The 19,894-nt window shown below is 41.9% G+C and overlaps 1 protein-coding gene across 11 annotated transcripts in view; it reads left to right on the top strand.

The window, feature by feature from the left end:
• Nucleotides 1–19,894, top strand: part of msi2b (musashi RNA-binding protein 2b) — a 220,734-nt gene that overhangs the window by 109,459 nt on the left and 91,381 nt on the right. For all 11 annotated transcript variants that reach the window (XM_087177123.1, XM_023418169.2, XM_087177121.1 and 8 more), the window contains one exon: nucleotides 15,466–15,514. In XM_087177123.1, coding sequence (XP_087033249.1) covers nucleotides 15,466–15,514 — 49 coding nt within the window. The remainder of the gene's footprint in view (nucleotides 1–15,465; nucleotides 15,515–19,894) is intronic.

Genomic DNA, 19,894 nt, shown 5'->3' with positions numbered 1-19,894 from the left:
TAGACAGATACACAATGCTTTAATACTCACAACATCACTGCATACCCTGATTAACTAATGCAGCACCTATCACCTAGATGGAAAGGGCACAAGTCACCTGGAGTAACACTGGAGGAATACTGACTGGGCCTGCACATTTGCTTCAAAAATAGCAACCCTTAGTCACTGGAGCTCTCTCCACTTGTAAATACTACATGCAGAAGGGGCTGAAGACTCAGCACTTTCTCTGGCACCTCTTGTGTGTCCTGGTTAGACTGTCTCTTTTGATGATTCCTCAAAAATCTGAGTGACTTGTGTGAGAGATGAAGTTGTGTGTAAGTGCGGGAGTGAGATGAATGAGGAGGCAGTTTGTTCTGTTGTTCATGAAAGTGTTCAAAGAAGGACTTTTTGCTGCATGTTTTTTTCAGGTCCTGGTCTTGTTTGTTTCTGAAAATCTAATGTTGAACTTGTTGTTGGTTGTTTTATCAGTAGAAGGGAGCAGCAATGGGTATTCTCCTGGTTTTAGGTACAAGAAACGGCACCAGAGGACATTTATGCTGGAAGCTTGAACTGACTTATAACATTAAAGTGGAGAACATCCAGATAAACCTATCTGTCTATGTCTAGAATTGAAGTTGTGAAAATAGTCTGAATCATAGAGAGATCGCCGCTAGCTGGATGGATTCATGAGAGCTGCTAACGAGCCACTTGGCTTTTAGCTTTTAGTCAAAGTACACTCTGACACAAGTAGATCAGAGTGTAATGAAAATAGCATACAATCATGAAAGGGGAACAGACTGAGGGGCACATCTGACTGTATCTTTGAAGCTTTGCTCCCTGACACAATGTTTTTTGTGGAGTTTTGGACACACTATTACTGACTGACTTTACATGTGAAACTATAAACTGGGGCTTCTTAGTTGGAACTGGTTCAGTTATAGGAAGTGGAGACATGACACTAGATATCTATTCCAGTGGTTCTCAGACTTTTCACATCAAGGACCCTGATAAGACTTTTCTTTTAGATCTTTTATTACAGAAAGTGTTTGAAACCCATGACTGAAGCACTCACACATTCTGCCATTGTGGTACTTAAAATAAATGATTCCCCATTGAGTTGGGAATCCTGAGGAACCCCATCAAGGACCCCTGGGGTTCCCCAGACCCCACTTTGAGAACCACTGATCTATTCCATAAGCAAAGTTTTTACTCACGAGTCAACATGAGTGCGTAGTAGGGGTGGGCATGATTAATCGATGATCGATAATTGATCTTTAAGAATTTTGTCGATGACGTGGAATCTGATCGATCTAACGTGTATCCACGAGGTCATGTTGTGTAATGTGTCCTGAAGGGATGCGATGAATTTCATTATGTGGAAGCAACCAGCTGCCGCGCAATTTAAATTGTCAACAGAGAGAAATGAATACTCGGCTCCCGTAGACATGGCAGGTTAACATGAAGAGAGCAGGGCGAAGTTTGGTGTGGGAACATTTTTAGCTGAAAAATAACGAAGCTCATTGTAAACATTGCAACGCTGTGTATAAGCGCCGTAGCTTTGGCTTGTTATTTGTTAAGAGGTTTGGCTCAGAGCCTCAGGCTCCGCTGCCTTTAGGAGCGCTGCATATCTTTTTTGTTCTGTTTAGTAGTTAAACTATTAAACTTTCACTGCCGTGTTTAAGAGGATTGTTGTTGGACTATAATCTCATCTTTGAATAAAGATTTCATTGAGGAAAAAGAAGCTTTCTTTAGTATTTTCTGCCACAGGCATTTTTTAACAACATTTAGTAATGAATCTATAATTGATCGTTAATTTTCCTGATGATCGAATAAGGAAATTTCTTCAAGTGCCCATCCCTAGTGCATAGTGGTGACAACATGGTGGACTGGAGCAAGTGTTCAACAGAGTCAACACAGAGGCCAAAATGGAGAGTCGATGTCCACAGTCAACATGTATGGTTTCTACATACAGAAATAATTTACACCACACGTCCCTCACACAAATATTAAAGTCATGCTGCCTCAAAATCAACTAATACTGGTGAGTTCAAGTCTGAAACAGAGGACATTCAACATTGGTTGCACATGGGAAGACAGATAATGTTTCTATTTTGCCTTTTCACCAGAGAGACAGCCATGACAAATAACCGTTCATTATCTGCTGAAAATGAAGGAATATGAACCAGAATTAGATAAGAACTGGAATTATGTACAATATTAATTGATGTATTTAATATTTGTCGACATCAGAATTAAATGTTGCTTCAGTGTTAGCGTGGATGAGTACGACTGTATCTCTGTAAATGCAGTGAAAACGTGATAAACTCCACCTTTCTGACGGCATTCCACAGAATTTTGAAGTGTCTTTAGTTTGCATGCATGTGCACACACTTGTGTATTTGTTTGTGTGTTTTACGTGTGTGCATGCTCCCAGAGGGGAAACAGGCTGTGTGGGGTGTTATCTGCTTCTGCAGAGGGTGACAGCTAATCACCAACCCTGACAAACACTGGGGGAGAGGGGAGGGAAGAGAGAGGGAGATGTGACAAACGAGAGAGAGAGGGGAGATGGTGCTGGGCAGAGGGATTGGCATTTGAATTCCACTGAGTTACCACAGAGTGCTCCGGATCCTGTCATCACAACCTCTGTATGAGTTTGGACCTGAGCTGGACAACCTCCCACCTGCCCCACTGACAACTAATAAACCCCCATCAGTACAGACACACACCGAGATAGGAGGCCGCTGAGGAAATATTGTGACAATTCTTGATGAGTTGAATAAATCTTTGTGTTTGCAGAGCAACAGCTTTGATCTCCTACCTGCTGCTCGTAAATTCCCAGTCTCATGGAGAATATCTGCGGAGGGGTTCACTAGCTGTCTTTATTGCCAGGGAAGGCACCTTCAAGTGGTACCTTGTCAGCTGTAAAGACATCAACACTTACAGTATTCGCTAACTGTGCCATTAATCGTACCCAAAGTCTATGCTAAATGCATTTGTAGATGGTTTGCCTTGCAGATGGGCTGATGCGTGCTGAGTTAGTGTGAGCTGCTGGTGTCGCCTGTTGACACAGAGATCAGAGGGCTGTGAGAGATGGAGAGATGCTGTCGTGAGATGGCGGCAGGCAGGCTGCACAGGGAGAGAGAGGAAGACAGACGAGACAAGACTCCACTCAGAATTTTAGCTTGATGCTTTCCCTTTAGCTGGTGTCATTTATAAGCACAGGTAGCTATTAACACACTTCAACATGCAGACAAATATCACAGCAAGCGGAAGTGATTGTCAGTACGGTATGTCCTTTGTATGATCCCTGAATAGTTCTGGTGTTAATGGACGTATTGGCTCAGTTTGATTACCAATAGCACAACTCAAACGTCAATCTTTTCCTGGAGGTCCGTAGGCTTCTGGCCTCATACGGACCAAGCGGTGACTGTCTGTGTGGCTGTGATGGGTGTCATGCTGGGGGCCTCCATACAGGGAGACCCTCATCTGCTCACAGTGTCACACCTCTCACCGCTTTGCTCTTTCTATCTGACCCTGTCACCAGGCGGAGAGTGACAGATTCAGGCAGAGGGAACCCGCGCAGACACAGAAAGAGTGGGTGGCATATTCTTTTAGATACAGGCATAGCTGAGATCCCCGCTAAATAAAATCAAGATAGCTGTCAGATGCTTTTACCATGCATACTGCTTGAGAGCACGCAAATGGCACTATCAGTGAAGAAGTCAAAGGTCCACAGCTACTCGAGAATTGAGGTTGTCATTCATGTCTTGAAGGATATAAGTACGAACTGTTTAACAGACAGAGCCTGTGATCGAGTCTTCTACAGTACAGATCAGATTGTCACTTAGTTGACTATTATTAATCTAGTTCTTCCTGTTACTGTTGCTGCTGGTTGTTCTTGGAGAGCAGTGAGATACAGAACATTGTGTTTATGTATCTAATCCACAGATGGCTGGTGGTGGTCTGGTGTGGGTGACCGCATAGCATCTGTGTTTGAGTGTGTGTGCATCTACATCTGTGTGCTTGTGTTGTTTTGGGTGCTAATGACAGTTGGCATTTGGCCACTATCAGTGGATCGTTAATTAGTATGGAGAGGTTTGGGGGAGAAACACAGATTCCTCTCTATCTCTCAAACAGATGTGTGTTTGATCTGCTAACCCAGCTTACACACACACACGCACACACACACACACTGTCCATCCACAGCAACTATCTGACATATGGAAATGTCTACGAGCAAGTGCCTCTCAGCATGCTGATATTGACAGCAGTAGATCTAACCACAGGAAAACAACAAACATGGATCACAGTGAAGTTTGTTGTGAGTCTGCCAAATATGAACGGCCATAAATATATATATATATATATATATATATATATATTCAAGTTAAATGACTGTGATATATTTATTTATTCTTATAGCATAAAAGAAAGTTTTCATTATCAATTAATTTGCCAATATTTCTTTTGATCGATTAATTAAAAGCTTGCTCGAATTAGAAATGGCCATCACTGACTAACAGTGATAAACTGAGGTATTCATTTAATTGTAATGTAAAGACCAGGAAAATCAGTCAATTCTCACATTTAAGAAACTGGAACCATCAAACTTTTAGTATTTCAGCTTGAAAACATTTTCTGTTGCCCAACTAATTAATAAATCGACTAAGTGTTGCAGCTCTGTTGTCATTTCTCATCGTCAGTCATTTTTACAATAGTTTTTTTTTTTATAAATGTGATCCCTATTCATGGAAATATAAATAAAGTAAAACTGGACATATTAAAATGAAAAGACAGGAACTGGCTATAGTTGGTAGGATCAGTATTCTCTGAACACCTTCCATCAGAGCAACAAAATAACAACCCAAGAAGAAGTAAGTAATGAAAAGAATTACTGTTTATTTTTTTAAAGCCAACCTTTAACAAATCTCTACAAACTCGCAGAGACTGGAGTTAAACATGATTATAGCTCTCACTAATGTCAGAGCCTTTGTCTATTCAGTTAATTGTAGCATCGTTGTCCTGATGGAATTGCTCTGTGACCTTTAGTATTTTTATTTCTCCAGCCCTTATATTTGCTAAGTGATGGTATTCTGGCTGATTAGCGAACCCTCGTCCACCCAGACACACACACACACACACACACACACACACACACACACACACACACACACACACACACACACACTATTACAAAACACAATGTATTCACTCCCAGTACCCCACTCCCATTGTTCTGCTTTATAACACTGGGAAAGGAGCATCAGTCAAGTATATTAGCTGGATCCTATTACTGTCACCAGATTGCTCTCTGAGCCATCTTAAAGAGCCCCCAGACAAAACTTCCTGTCATGTTAATCCAAGCTTTAATAAATAGAGGGATGTGTAACCATATTCAAATAGGGGCTCCCGTATTTATGCTGACAAAGAGAGACGGGCTATCACCAAATGACAGATGAAAGTGTTTTGCATGAAAAGGGGAAAAAAAAAAAGTTTTTATCAGTGCTCATTCTCTCCCATTCTGGGGAGAAATGTCAAATTACTGAAATGGCCTTTTAAAAAAGCTTAAGCCTAATCTAAGTAAAACACTGCAGGTATTAGGGATGGTGGCCATTGTGAGTGAAATGAATGTTATTCAGCTCAAGCTAGCAGCTCATTTTATCCCTCTTGTTCACCTATTGATATCAAAGTACATAATACACACCCTGTCTCCTGAGAGAGATTTATGTTCATCGAACCTGTGAACATTAGAGCATACTGTCATTGAGCGCTTTCACTGATTCATGAATACAGAAAGTCTGTTATTACTTTTTATTTTCCAGATGGTTATTCAAAGGCATTACTAGCTGTGTCATTTAGTTAAAGCTCAGGCAGCCACAAAGGTGCAGTAAGGGGCCCTTTGCATTCCTGAGTATTCTCATCACCAACAAAGGAGCTGATATCGACCTCGCCGATTCAAGCCCAGCACTTTGATTCACATGTGGAAAAGAGCAAAGACACTTTTTCTCAAAGTCACTCGCTCTCTTTCAGACTGGGTTAATTTCTACTTAGTTGCTCCTTGACTCTGAGGAAGAGCTCAGTAAAGCCAGTATTTCACGGCCGCAGGTCTGTATATTTCACTATGCAGTGCTGAGACTTCTCGTTTCATTAATAAGCTGATTGAATCTGAACATGTTTGCTCATTCCTCCCATTGTGTGGCTGAAATTTTCCATGTTTACCGAAGCTGCATGGGTTTCCCTGGTGCCTCGGCACATTTAGCATTATTAGCAGGTGTCTCCTCAAAATGACTGGATATGATGGAGCTATCAATTTCAAAACCCATGTCACCTATTTCTTATAAGTAGTAGTGCAAGTATTTGTAATTAATGATAATACATATAGTATAAATATAGCATTAATTTAGTGTTGACACTTGTGTTTCATTGTTATTAGTATTCCTTTCACCTCGCACTATGCAGACAATTAAATGAAGACTAAGAGATGGATAGGTGTGTGGAGAGAAGTGAAAACTTTCTTTTCAGTTTTTCATTGAATCACTGAGGCATATCACAGACTCACCCACAACGCTTATTTTCTGCATGTTGATTTTGACTAGAGTTCAAATTTGGAAAGCTTATAAATACTGAGCCGGCCTCACTCAGAGCGAACGGGTAGGAATAATTAAACTAACAATTGATTCTGTGTAGAAACAGTTTATAAGTGATTCTAATGGAGCTGCTGTATGCCGCAGATGACTGGGATATGTATCTGAGGCGGATCTTGTTGTTGGTGCATCTTAATGTGTCAGTCAACAGAAATGACCCTTTCACTTCTTGACTGTCAGAATATTTCAGTTCCAAACAAGCACAGCATGAGATATGTGAATTTGTCAAGGGGTTAATGAACTTTTCCGATATTAAAAGAGTAATGTGTCTAATAGACGTCGTGTATCTAACCCCACGTTGACTATTCCAGTGCAATCCTTTTCGTCCTCTGAAACCTCCTCACATGTTCAACCTATTTGCCCATTTAAACAACCCTCTTCCCGGCTCTGCCTCACACCCTCCACGTCGTGTTTTCACAGTCTCCCCAAACAGTTCATCGTATCCTCTGACCTCTCTCTGGCCTCCAGTCATTGCTGCTTGCAGCTATATTTACATTAACAAGGAAGGAAGAAGGGGCAGTTGTTTAAGATGTGTTTTATGTGTATTTGTGTGTGTGTGTGTGTGTGTGTGTGTGTGTGTGTGTGTGTGTGTGTGTGTGTCTACTAAAAGAGAAATCTGATCTGGCTTTCCAGGAGGAAGGACATCATTTTAAATAAGGCCTCAATGTTAAACTGTTTGCTCTAGGGCTTAGGGATTGCTCACCTCTCCAAATACTATTTTAGCTTGAAAGCTCAATATTTCCCAGCCTGTGCTTTCACATGGGAGAGTGAGGGAGGGCCCTGGTGCAGCAGTTTCATGGAGGTAGCTTGCAGGCATACTCCATTCTGACAGAATGAGGAGGCACTCTGCAAGAGTGTGGCGGAGAGGAAAGGGGCCCTATTAATAAAATGACTCCATAATGGGTAGTTCCCTGCAGCTTGGCAAAGGAAGACAGGCGGATTGATGGACGAGACCAAGGCTTAGTTCCTCAAGCATACTGAGCTCAACTGTGTGGACATGTCTCTGTGAGGACAAACACAAGCCCAGACACCACGACGTACTGAAGTCCCATTCGTATAGGAAGGAACCACCTTACAGACCATCTCCTGTTTTGCATAAAAGTGGCAGTTTTAAATGAGCAGTACATCACCTCTGAGCCGACTTCAAAAGCCGTCCTGAGCGGGATTTTATTCTATATGAAAGGCTCAAATGATACAATATGCTGTGTAATACTGACAGCTGATTTGAAGGACGGAACAGACAGAATCTACCTTACCTGTCATCGTAGCGAGGAGTAAGAGAATGGTAAACAAGTATCACATTTGTATGAAGCATAATTGGCATTACTTAAGAGTGCAGCAGACATAAAATAGTATTTAGCAGAAATGTGGTTTGTTTACAAGAAAATATTCTTTTTTTTAGCTGCTTCTCTGTTTTGAGGCTGGTTTGGCTGCACTAGAGATGTACTAATAAAATATTGTTTTGCCACAATAGTGTTGCGCTCTGCCCTAACAATGCAGCAGCCTCCTGAAGGCATCACTCCATCATCCTTTCATTACATTTCTTTGTAACAGTACATTGATTAGAGTGGCCTCAGCATGACTGCCTTTTTAATTGTGTATTTGCTGATCTGAAAGCTGTACAGAGCTCTGTGGTGGGATCAGTACTAACCATTTCAACAATGCTCTGAGGCTTTCTTTGACACACAAAGTTCATTGTTAGAATATACATCAGTTTGTATCACCATAGCGACCTCCTTGGATGCTGAGCTGGGGACCTCATAAATATGTAATCCTGACAGATATGAGGAATTGTCTTCCTCAAGTGTTCCTCTCAAGCCATTTTGTTAATGTCAACATGAAGGAAAGTTACTAGAATAAGTGTTGACATTCAGCCCATGGTGTATATCATTAATAATTACATACACAATAATTTCTGTCGGATGAAAAACTGAAAAACATTTGAAAAACACATTTTTCTGTTGCTGTCAGTTTTTGATAATTAGCTATAAAAAATACATTGAACTGTGTACATGAACCCTCTCAGCTCATCCCCTGTGTTACCATACAGTGGGCGTCATTCATAGTATAATCATATACTATATAACATGTAAATATGTGAGTGTCTGTTATTAAGTCAAGTTCTTTATTCTTGTGTCTCTCTATCTAACCCATCAGCAGTCCAAGAATATAATAGAAACCATCACATTGCTTTTTTAAAAATCATCATTAGGAGAAAAATTATATTTATAAATGAGTTGAAGAATCAGGTTTTGTTAGAAGAAACTTTAAAACAGACATTTACTGTAAGAACAATAAAGAGAAATGGGTTTGACAGAGTAGACATTAGACAAGCGCCTCTTCACCCTACATCACTGTGCTTTTTCTGTGTGTGTGTGTGTGTGTGTGTGTGTGTTGTGTGTTAAATTTGCACTCCAGTCGTGCATTTGTATCAGTTCTGCTGAGGGTTGCCACTCATCCATTATAATAAGGAATATTCCTTTTGGGAAAGAGCGAGCTTGTGTTCCAGATTAAACGTAGCTGGCTCGGCCTTCTGCCGTGGAACTGAAAACATAGCTCGTCCATCTACACTCACACTTAAGGACACTGTCCCTTTTGCCACCTTGTGTAATTGCAGGAGCTTATAGGGAGCTGAAATTTTGCCCTCTGCTCCTCGTTAAACCACCACTTGTAAAAGCGCTGAAGCGTGGATGCAGCACATTGCAGCTCAACGTTCCCAGACAATGATATAGATTTCCTCTACAAAAGAACAATTGAAAGGGTTGTCACAAATTTGTCCATTGTCACTGGGTCGCTATCATTTCTCTGTTAATTGCCGTCATTGTAATAGAATATTAGATGCTCTACACTGCGAAGGGAGTGTTGATGAAGGGGCAGTGCCAACTGAGTTTTCTCCTTGACTGTGACCCTTATCTGTCATAATGGTAATGATAATAATAATGTGATACTTCATTGATCCCTGTAGGGATTTTTTTTAACCTCTTTGCCCCGTACACAGTGAGGCTGTGGTGCAGGTTCAGCTGCAGACTGAGACACTTAAAGAAAACTGTTGCTTGTCAACAAGGAGGCTTAAAACTGGATCCTCCAGTTAAACAGTGTCTCTCGACTCAAGATGTGATTTTTTTGTAGAGTACATCAGGAAGTGAAGTGGTTCATACGACCGGTATTTATTGTGACTCTTGAGGTTGGGGTTGTGTCTACAGACAATCATATTCATCTGTACTGAGTTGGTTTTATATTATTATTATTTATAGGCAGAGAGCCCTTCTAAATTATGTGGGATTCCACAGTATTTTGGCTTTTTTATCAAATAGAATAAAATCATAAAAATGGAAGTTCTCCTACTGCATGTTTTCTATACGTCGTCCATTTACGTACTTGGCAGCTCCCCAAGCACCAGCTGCTGGCTCAATTCCAGACGATTCACATCTGCCTGGTTATTGCCTTTATATCATATTGAAGACACATTTTGAAGGAGGGAGTCTAATGAGTCCATTGACTGGACAGTGAAATGAACAAGATGTTAATCTGCATGAGTAATCCTGCTCCTTGATTTTTAGTTCTGTGAGCACTATGGTGGAAGGTGATGCTATAGGTTTGCTCCTGTTATGCAGCACAAAATATCTAGATGAATAAACTGTTGATTGTGATGTTGTCATTTCAATTGGACAAAGCTTTTTTCACTGGCACCAACTGAATATTTCACCTCACAGCGGTGTGTCCAGTTGTCATTTTGCATGAAAAATGTATGCATTCTTTAACTTGAGGTATCTATGCCAGACTTGTTTAAGTTGAAATAGCCACATGTTGACTAAATGATCTGCTCTTTGAAGCATCACATGGTGAAGTCATGGAAATAACAGACTGTGTCTTGGTGTCGGCAGGGGGACGACAATTATAGTAATCCTCGACACCAAAACAGACACTAAAATTTCCTGATAAATAAACACACACACACACACACACACACACACACACACACACACACACACCTTTCCACTCAGGTAAAAGTGAAGAAATCTCTGTGCACCAAACACAAAAGCCTCAAACGCAGAACCCAAAGCCTGAACCAAAGGTGGGCACAGCCAGTCCCAGGTCACTATCTGCGCCTCACGTCTCCATTCCTTTGGCATCAGATATGATCTATATCAGTGTCACCCCCAAATTGCAGGAAAGCTCCTCTGCTAGCCTTCAGCCATGGGCTGAATGTAAATGTGCATTTGACACCTATCTAAATCGCTGTCATAATTCATTTCCAGAGCTCTTAAATCTCTCCCTGTCACCTGGCACCTCTGCTGTTTTCCTGTCCAAAAACAGAGCACATTAGCCTTTATTGATGCCTTTGTCCTTTGATACATAATTCATCATTCAGCCATCTCTTTTTTAAGTCTTTTTTTGAATTATCATGTATTTTTTTGAGGTTGCCCAAACATATGGATTGATACGGACGGAGATGTTGCACCTGCTGTGGCGTTTACTCTCATGGTATATGACGGGAACACTGTGTTTGACCAGGGTGATATAAAGCTTGACCAATCATATGCAGTTGTTTCACTTGAATCTATCTGCACTGGAAACCTCATGTGTTTCACTAAATCAGACAGCGGGCGGCCTGCAGCACATGGAGGTCAAATGTGTTTCTATAGAGTGTTCATCTGGAGCCATGTGACATATGCCCCTCAGCTACATTACTGTCAAATGTAGTCATATGTTTCGTCACAAACAACCTTGTATTCTGGGATGTGTCAGTGCATCTGTTATACATGTCTTTAAATGCTTTGAATTAAACTGTTATCTTTTGAAACGTTTCAACTTTATCTTAAAAGGCAATAACTTGTGTCTTTGATCTTCAACGGTCACTATACAGGACGCTAAGACACACTGCATTTCACTAACCAACATGGTCACCTTTAAGCTTCTAATGGAAATAAAACGAACTCACAGTATGTAAAACATAAATGTTTGTAAGCTGCATGTAAGGCCTCAGTTATACTGGCTCGTGGACGCGTACATGGACAGCTGTGTACAGCTTTTCATTCATACATAGTAGATCGTCGTCTACGTATTTTGCACATGCATCAAATTAACATGCCAACATCTATGTGAGATGAGCAACACTGGCTTAACTGTGCAGGAACATCATGAATCTATCGAAGAATGTAAAGAACATAAAAGTTCACTTACCCACTCACCCACGCCCACAGCCTTACTACAGAGTTTAAATTGGTATTCCACCACCACGTCTGCTACCACTGTCACTGTTACTACTTCCACTGCTACTACTGTTCCTGTTGTTGACACCATTATGTGAGGTCAGTGCTGCTCATGTTAGTTTTATACCACGTTTAAAAGTTGGATTTTATTCATGTGTCCAGTACAAAAGATTTCTTGTATTTTTTAATGTCTTTTGTCCACCTTGTGAGGATAGTCTCTCTCACACATCTGTTTAATGGATGTACAATGTTAACTAATACCTGCTGAATCAAACTGCGATTCACAGAATGACATCAAAACAAAAAAAAAAGGAATCAAATGACTTCTTTATAAATTGTGAATAAAAGTTAAATTTCTGGAAAACCAACAATTCACAGAGCTGATACACTCCTGTCAGCCCTTTTTTTTTTGGAGCAGGTTATTTGGTTCAGACGTGTTTGCTGCAGGTTTAGTTAAAGAGCTGCCTGGCCTTCTGCCCCCGACTCTCTTCTACCAGCCTTCTCTTTTTAAGTGGTCATGGACTGTTCCAGTGCATATACCACAGTGAAATAGACTTTTGCTCTTTTCTTCATTGTCACAAAAGGCCAGGCACTTCGCTGGAGTTCCCATTCCCCTTTTACATAGTGATAAGACAGCCATTATCCTTTGAACCTTTCTTTTCACCAAGCCAGGAGAAAAGGAAGAGTGAAAAAGAAGGAGGAGGAGGAGGACAGAGAAAGATTTCTTCCCTGAGGTGAGCCTGGCTTCACCTCTGTGTGGTGGGCTTTTTTGTGAGCAGTGAAGAGGTCCTTAACCTTCTATCAGATGGAGGCACACAGTTGTGTTCTGCTTGAATAACTACATTGAAAAGCCCTGAAGCACGGGAGATGGTTCTATAGACTCTGCAAGTGGCAGAGAGAGAGGGAGAGGGAGAGAGAGAGAGGGAGAGGGAGTGACAGAGAGGGGGAGACTGTATTGTATGACCTGCTGGAGTGTGACCCTCACATGATGTGCACATTCTTTGTTAAAGTGCCCATCAGTGCTTTACTGTGAATCTGTGTTCTTTGTTGTATGGGTCTCGCTGACAGGATGGTCCTCCACTAATAATGTCACAACAACACAGTTCACACATTCATATAACACACTTCCATTAATAGACCTCACCTCATTTTACACGGCAGCAGTCTTTCCACTATCAGGCTGCAAATGGCTTTACACTAGCAATGCTATCAATAACAGAGTGTAGAAATTTGAATGTCATGTTGCATGAAGGACTCATGGTGGCTGATGGGTAATGATACTGTGGGCCATTCCCATAATGCAGAGCAGTCAGGTTTAATGTGGACACGAGATCATTCATTGTACATTGATCGTTGTTAGTTACAGATTAACACAGAAGTCAAACATAGTTTTATGTTCAGTCCAATATTTTTGCAGGTGCCTGTGGGAACAGTATCATCTTACATTATCACATTATTAATCAATAACAGTTGTCATACTAATCAATGAGAGTTGTCATAACAGTTGTCTGTGTCTGAGAACGCAGTTGATGCATGCTGCACATAGACTCCTCTGACTGTTTGAATATTACTTATATGAGATGATAGCGTTGGAGTGCTGTATGTTTGTGTCTCCTGTGTAAGTGATCACGAGCTGTCAGCCACACGTGTCAAATGAAACCTTTACCGCGGTCGGTAAACATGCCACTCCATCTCTGCTCTGCAGTGAAGCTCTCACACTGTCAGACGTGGAGACATTATGAACTGTCTCTGGTGTTATGAGCCGGATTCAAAGTTTTCTCACATTAACTCCAGGACAGTGTAATTATCTGGCTCGGTACTGAATGTGACAGTGGAGTTACTGAACTGCAAGAAAAACAATCCCAAAGTTTCTCTCTGTTCTTCATACTCAGGCAATGAAATCACAAGCCGCTGCACTACAAATTCCAGTTATGCTACTTCCTGTCACTTTAATGTGATTTTCATTAGATGGCCTGGCAGGAGATAGAGGTCGGGTTACCTGACATTATAAATATGTCTTTATAAAAGCGTTGCTTCAGGTCACATTGCTTGGCAGCTGTTTATTTGTACTCCACTTTTATATGTTTTCCCACCATACAGTCATCAGATGGCACATTTTTCACAGGCACAGCAAACTACTTTTTTCTTCTGCCGTGTCAAGAAGAAACAGTTTGGGGGAATTAATGACTTTGTTAGTGGTTTTGCAAAAGTACAAGCTACAGTACCACAGTTGTAGGGCTGGTGAATTTATTTTCACACTTGACAATTAATTTCAGTTGCGCCTTCAGATTGTTGCTGTTTAACTTCACACGGTCCTCCTGCTATACTTTCACTGTTTATTCAGGACAGTTGATGGAGCAGCTCCTTCCAGTTCAACCGGACAACACTATTCACACTGATCTCTCACATGGGACTCTGTCTCCTCCCTGCAACACATTTCCACTGTATATCCATTGTAATAAGGTTGTGTGCTTAACTCCGCCCCAGCATCCACCTGTAGGCTGTGATTCCCCGCCCACTTCAGGTGCTGAGTGCTGTGTACTCTTGCAATGGATCAAAACATACACATAGCACGTAACGTATACTGTAGGTATACTGTGTATAAAGGTAATTGTTGCCAGATATTTTTGGCGATTTGGAAATATTTTGGGGCGGTGCACATAAAGTGCCTGAGTGCAGCATGTGGCCTTTGAGCCGTGCAATGAGTAACCGGGTCCTGCAAGCTGTGCCAACGTCTTGTGTGCCAAATGTGTGGCAAGAGGGTGGCATGAAGAGTGTGCCAGCACTAGTCTGCCTGGCTGCCAGGCACTTCTCTTTATCCAATCAGACAGTTCGGCTTGAGTGAGACCCCTATTCTTGTCTCTTGCTATCTCCTCCCGAAGCTTTGTCACCCTCCCATGAAAAACACAGACGGATGCGTGCATGCACAGTATCAAGCCTTGCTACACTGTCGCACTTACCTAGAGACCATAACCGGGGAGCAAATGGTGCAGAATGTTCCCTCTTTGTTTCTGTGTGCTGATGCTCTCTGCTCCTCTGTCTTTTTATTTCTCTCGCAGACAGAATCACAGGCTGAATGAACGTGCCTCACTCTGTTTTTTAAACATTTCTTCAGGGGTATAGGAAGCAGAGAAATGCTGTGTGTCTGCGTGTGGCTTTATTGGACATGATGAGGGATGATACTATGGTGGAAGCTGCTGCTGCTGTGAGATGAGGAAGGATCTTTTTTCTTCTCATGCTCACTTAGTGCTATCTGTCTATCCGTCACTCTGCCCAAGACCGGACATCAGTGTTCATCAAAATAAACATATCGTCCACACATTTCTCCATCTGCTCGTCATTGTTATTCATTTTCATTCACACCTTTGCCACATTTAATCCAGACAATGAGTAAAAACCATTTAGCAATAAAACTACAGTCAGGTATGAAAATGGTAACCTGACAGTAATCCTGTGACCGCAGAATGATTATGTAGCAGAGAGGTGCTTGGAAAGAAATCAGTGAGAATATATATTCTAAGAGTAATTACAGAGAGGAGAAGAGATGTGATTCAAGGAGGAGGGAAAATGACATGAAGTACTCGCTGAAAAGATTAAGCTCATGTCAGAACTTCTCTTGTGTCTTCCAGGTTGATGATGCCATGCTTATGTTTGATAAGACTACTAACAGACATAGAGGTAAGTGCACAGATTCTGTTCCCTTTCTCTCCATTGTCTGTCTTTCTGAAAGGTGAGAAAATAGTCATTTTATGTCCTTTCCCCATGAGATAACACAGAACAGTTCCATTTCACATGATATTAGGTGTACCATCTGTTCAACAATGGGAGCGTGTCAAAGTAATCAATAAGCTGGTACGGTGTTTAGAATGTTTGAGCATTAGATGGTGTTTGTGTGTGTGTGTATGTGTGTGTGTGTGTGTGTGTGTGGTGTGAGTGTTTCAGAGAGGTGCTTAAAGGGTGTAAAGATTGTGAGATGGTGGGTGCTGTGCAGTCAGATAACAGCATCAGATAAGACCCAGTAGAAGCACTGACTTTATCTCTCTCTCTCATCGTCTCCTTATCTGAGATGAGGGGACGTTTCTCTCTCAAGCAGAGGACTTTCCAAAGACAGGTTTCCTCCCTGCACCACAATGCAGTGTTGTGTATTTAAGGCGAGTGCGCTCTGTTTTACAGGCCTGACTTACCCACCAGTATGTACAGGCCCGTCACTTACCCCAAGCCCTGTGCCACGACTATTATTGGCTATGAATCCTCACATAGGTGTGTTAAAGGAACCTTTAGGAGACAGACTGTCCCTGGCTGCGTCTGTGTCCATGGATCATTGTGTGTGTGAGCAGTCGACAGGCACTGACAGGTATTTCCACAAGAAAAAGGAGCAGACACTTCTCTGTTTGTCACACCACTCAGCTCACTAGTAGGCAGAGCTGGCATCACACCATCTCGCCGAGCAGAGCTGAGCCGAGCTGAGCCGACTGAGCGCAGTTTTTCCAGATAGATGTAAACTTTTTTTTTGCACTGAGCGATTCATCCTGTCAATGTGCATAAATGTTTAAGTGCAGTTGGCTTGGATTGAAAGCTGTATCTTTTTTTTGTGCAAACTCTCTCCCTCTTCTTTTTTCTACTGTATCTGTATCTGTGTGTGTGTGTGTGTGTGTGTGTGTGTGTGTGTGTGTGTGTGTGTGTGTGTGTGTTTGTACTCTGCATGTGTATATGCTGTGCAGGCGAACTCTTTGAGTCTGGTAAACAGTTTCTAAGTGTGGAACATGTGAACTATAGTGGAAGTGATCTATGGCTTTGAGGGGATTTTGATCTGTAGTGACAGAACCCAGTGTGAGGTCTACTTTGAGACGAAGGCTTCTCTCTCTCTCTCTCTCTCTTATTTCTGGCTTGTCCCTCTCTTCTGTCTGCTGCACTGCCAGCCCTCTGTGGAAGGGGATGGGCTCCGCGCTCAGGGAGTGTGTTAGGCGTTTGCCTTTGGGCAGCAAAATGCCCTTCAAATGAAGACAATGATGGAGAAACAGCCTCTGTGGCATTTTTTCTGATGACAACGGACGTATTTATATTGAGTGTGACACTGAGGCAGGAGGCAGGTGCAGTTCTTCCTGCAGTTTCCCTTTCTTCTAACCAGCATCTAGATATTTGGTCACGATGGGAATTTGAAACAGTAGATATTTGCTGCTTTCATCTTAAAAACACAACGGGACTTCAGATGAATTGCATAGTATATTACAGACCCATAAGAAACTGTGAATTATTCATCAGAGCCATTGGTGTGATTGTGTAATATTAATGGCTCGGCTGCCCTGTGACCACAAACGAAAGGACACTGAATATATTATCAGTGAAACCAGAGCCTGGGCCCACTTTACCACTCCCCACCGATCTGGTGATGGGCATCTGGCAGCCCGCAGTCCAAATCAATTCCCCACCTGTGTTCATTTTTATCTTACAGATTGATTCATGAAAAAATAATTCCTGCTTTATATCTGCAGCACTGCAATAGAAATAACACTTTCTTTATTTAACAATTCAGACATTATACCTGCAATTCTCCTAAAACCATGCTGCCTCTTCCATAATTACAAGTCCCTAAATTAACAGTTCACTCTGTGACTGCAGTACATTTCTAATAGTTGATGCCATCTTTTTTTGTTTTTTTCTTGATAATGTGGAGTTCTTTTGTACCTGCAACACAGACGCGCTGTACTGTACTGACGTCTGGTCTACGTCTGCTCTGACTCTAACACTGAAGAACAGGGGCCTTGTACTTTTTACTGAGGCAAAATAAGGAGATAGGAAGCAAATGTCTCTGCAGTCAGGAAGCACTTTTATATTTACCGGAACATTTGTGAGGTTAGAAAAATAATACTTCAGCTATAAGCAAATTAAACAGAATATAGAGAAGAGACCACACACAAACAGTTTATTATGGAGACGAGCAGGAAGTCAAATGTCTCCTTCAGAGAAGGAGCTGGCTATCGTCAGATCGCAGCAGTTAAAGGTGATCTTGCTGTGGCTCACACTATGACTTCATATCACCTCATTTGAATGTTATCTCAGCGCCTTTTTATTTTTCCCATTAAGCTTTTTTTACATAGAGGCTGTATGGTATATTACTATAATGCATTGTATTCTGTTTGTTTATTGTGTATGAGATGCATGATCAACACTTGATTGTAAGTGTGTTTTCTTTGGGCCTGTGGCGAATTGGATAGAGGACAAACGTCACACTCCACTAGTAGCAGCATTGTCCTTCAGACGGTCCCTGGGAGGCTGTGAAACGACAGCCAGAGGAGACATTCGCTACCCTTCTCGTTCTTTTTCACTCTATCTCTCCCAGTCACTCAGTCTTATTCTTTCTTCCTTTTCTTTTACACAGTTGCACTATTTCTGTCCCATACCATCTCCCCACCCTGCCTGTCTTTGCCATCCCTGCGTTTCTCTCGTCTTTCTCTCTGTCTCTCCTGCTAGAGGACACTCGCTGTAAGCAAAGCTCCTCACAAAGGCGCACACTGCACACCATCTCCTTGGCATTTAAAGGAGTAGAATACGGCCAATTGTGTTGGAAATTGAACTCTCTAAAGCCTCCCTTCCTACTGCAGCAGTTCATTGTGGGTGAGTTCAGTGTCTTTGGTGAGCAGCTCGGGCTGTCCAGAGGTTGATGCCAGAGGGCGCCTATTGTTCCACGTTCTGCTGCAGTGTCCCCCACCACTCCGCCTCCTTCAGCCTTCTTTTCTTCACCTGACACTCATTCTGTGACAGAAAGAGGAAATCAGGAATGTGAACATTTGTAATCACATATTTCTTCTTTTTTGAATTCTGGATGGTTTATTCAGCAGAGCAGGAGGTGCAGACCACAGCGTGTGCGTGTGTGTGTGTGTGTGTGTGTGTGTGTGTGTGTGCGTGCGCGCGCTCTGGTACAGAACCATGAGTACAGCAGTCACATACCAGTCATCTTTCCCAACACCCTCCACATGACTTCCTGTGCCGGCGCTGGATGACAGGACGAGCTATACGGGTAGGAAATAAATGCTTTTGGAATCGCCCTGAGTCAGAATCAGTCTGTCATCCCCTACCTACTCCCGTCCTACAGGCTGACATATGATCTATGATCTAAAATGTGATTTTACTGTCAAACACAATTGGTAGTGCCGGGGAGAGTGTTGCCGAGGTGAGAAAAATGGCATATCTTAGAGGAGGGGATGGAGACACTGAGGAAAGAGTGGCATGTATCGTCCTCCGCCAAAGCAGCGGGGTTTAATTCATAAGCAGAAAGTACAGTAGATGATAGATGAAGTCTTTGTCTACTGATACACGTCTTTTAGCAAGTGGTGCTTTTGCCACAACCTTAATTAGCCCTCCCTCTCCACCATATCGCCACTCTCTTCATCAACAACATCTCTGTAGCATAATTCCACCAGGATAGAATACGTAGTATAGATATACACCTCCTCTGATTTGATTATTCACAAGCAGCTTCTCAGCATCATGACTAATCCACACGAATCCAAAAAAGATAAGTATATACAATGCAAATTAGTACTTTGCAATCGCAATGCTAAATTACTCTTTTACAATTATGAGTAGCTGATTAATTGGGTCAAAACTGTGCACCACAGTGATTGTTTAATTCATGCTCTGCAAAAATCTGTACTCCCTAAAAACCAGTGTTAGCCCTGCAGTTTTCATCAAGTTCTTGTTTTCCAACAAGTTTGTAGTTTATTATTGAGAGTAACAGTATTGAAGGTGGCACCTGTGTCTATTTTTGTGATACACTGGTCCTCTCTCACCTATTTAATTGCACCATTAAGAAAGATGATGAAATCGAGTGTAACTTTCTTTCATATTGTTTTATAATAGTTTGTAACCAGACAGCAGCCATTAGCTTTAAAGACTGTGTGACTGATTGTAAGCCAAATTCCTTCTTTATTTGAATGATGCAAGTAATAGTAATGTGCAACAGTGTTAGGGACCAGGATAAAGAAATGGAGGCTGAATTGTTTCAGTCACAAGGCTGCTTTGTGCCGGAGCCACTGAGCGAGGCGCGTATTAGAAGCC

This window comes from Seriola lalandi, unplaced genomic scaffold (assembly GCF_002814215.2).
Source record: "Seriola lalandi dorsalis isolate HSWRI2012SDOR001 ecotype SW California unplaced genomic scaffold, Sedor1 jcf7180002054581, whole genome shotgun sequence".
Lineage (NCBI taxonomy): Eukaryota > Metazoa > Chordata > Actinopteri > Carangiformes > Carangidae > Seriola > Seriola lalandi.
The sequence above is the reverse complement of the archived record's forward strand: the minus strand, read 5'-3'. Positions and strand labels throughout refer to the sequence as shown.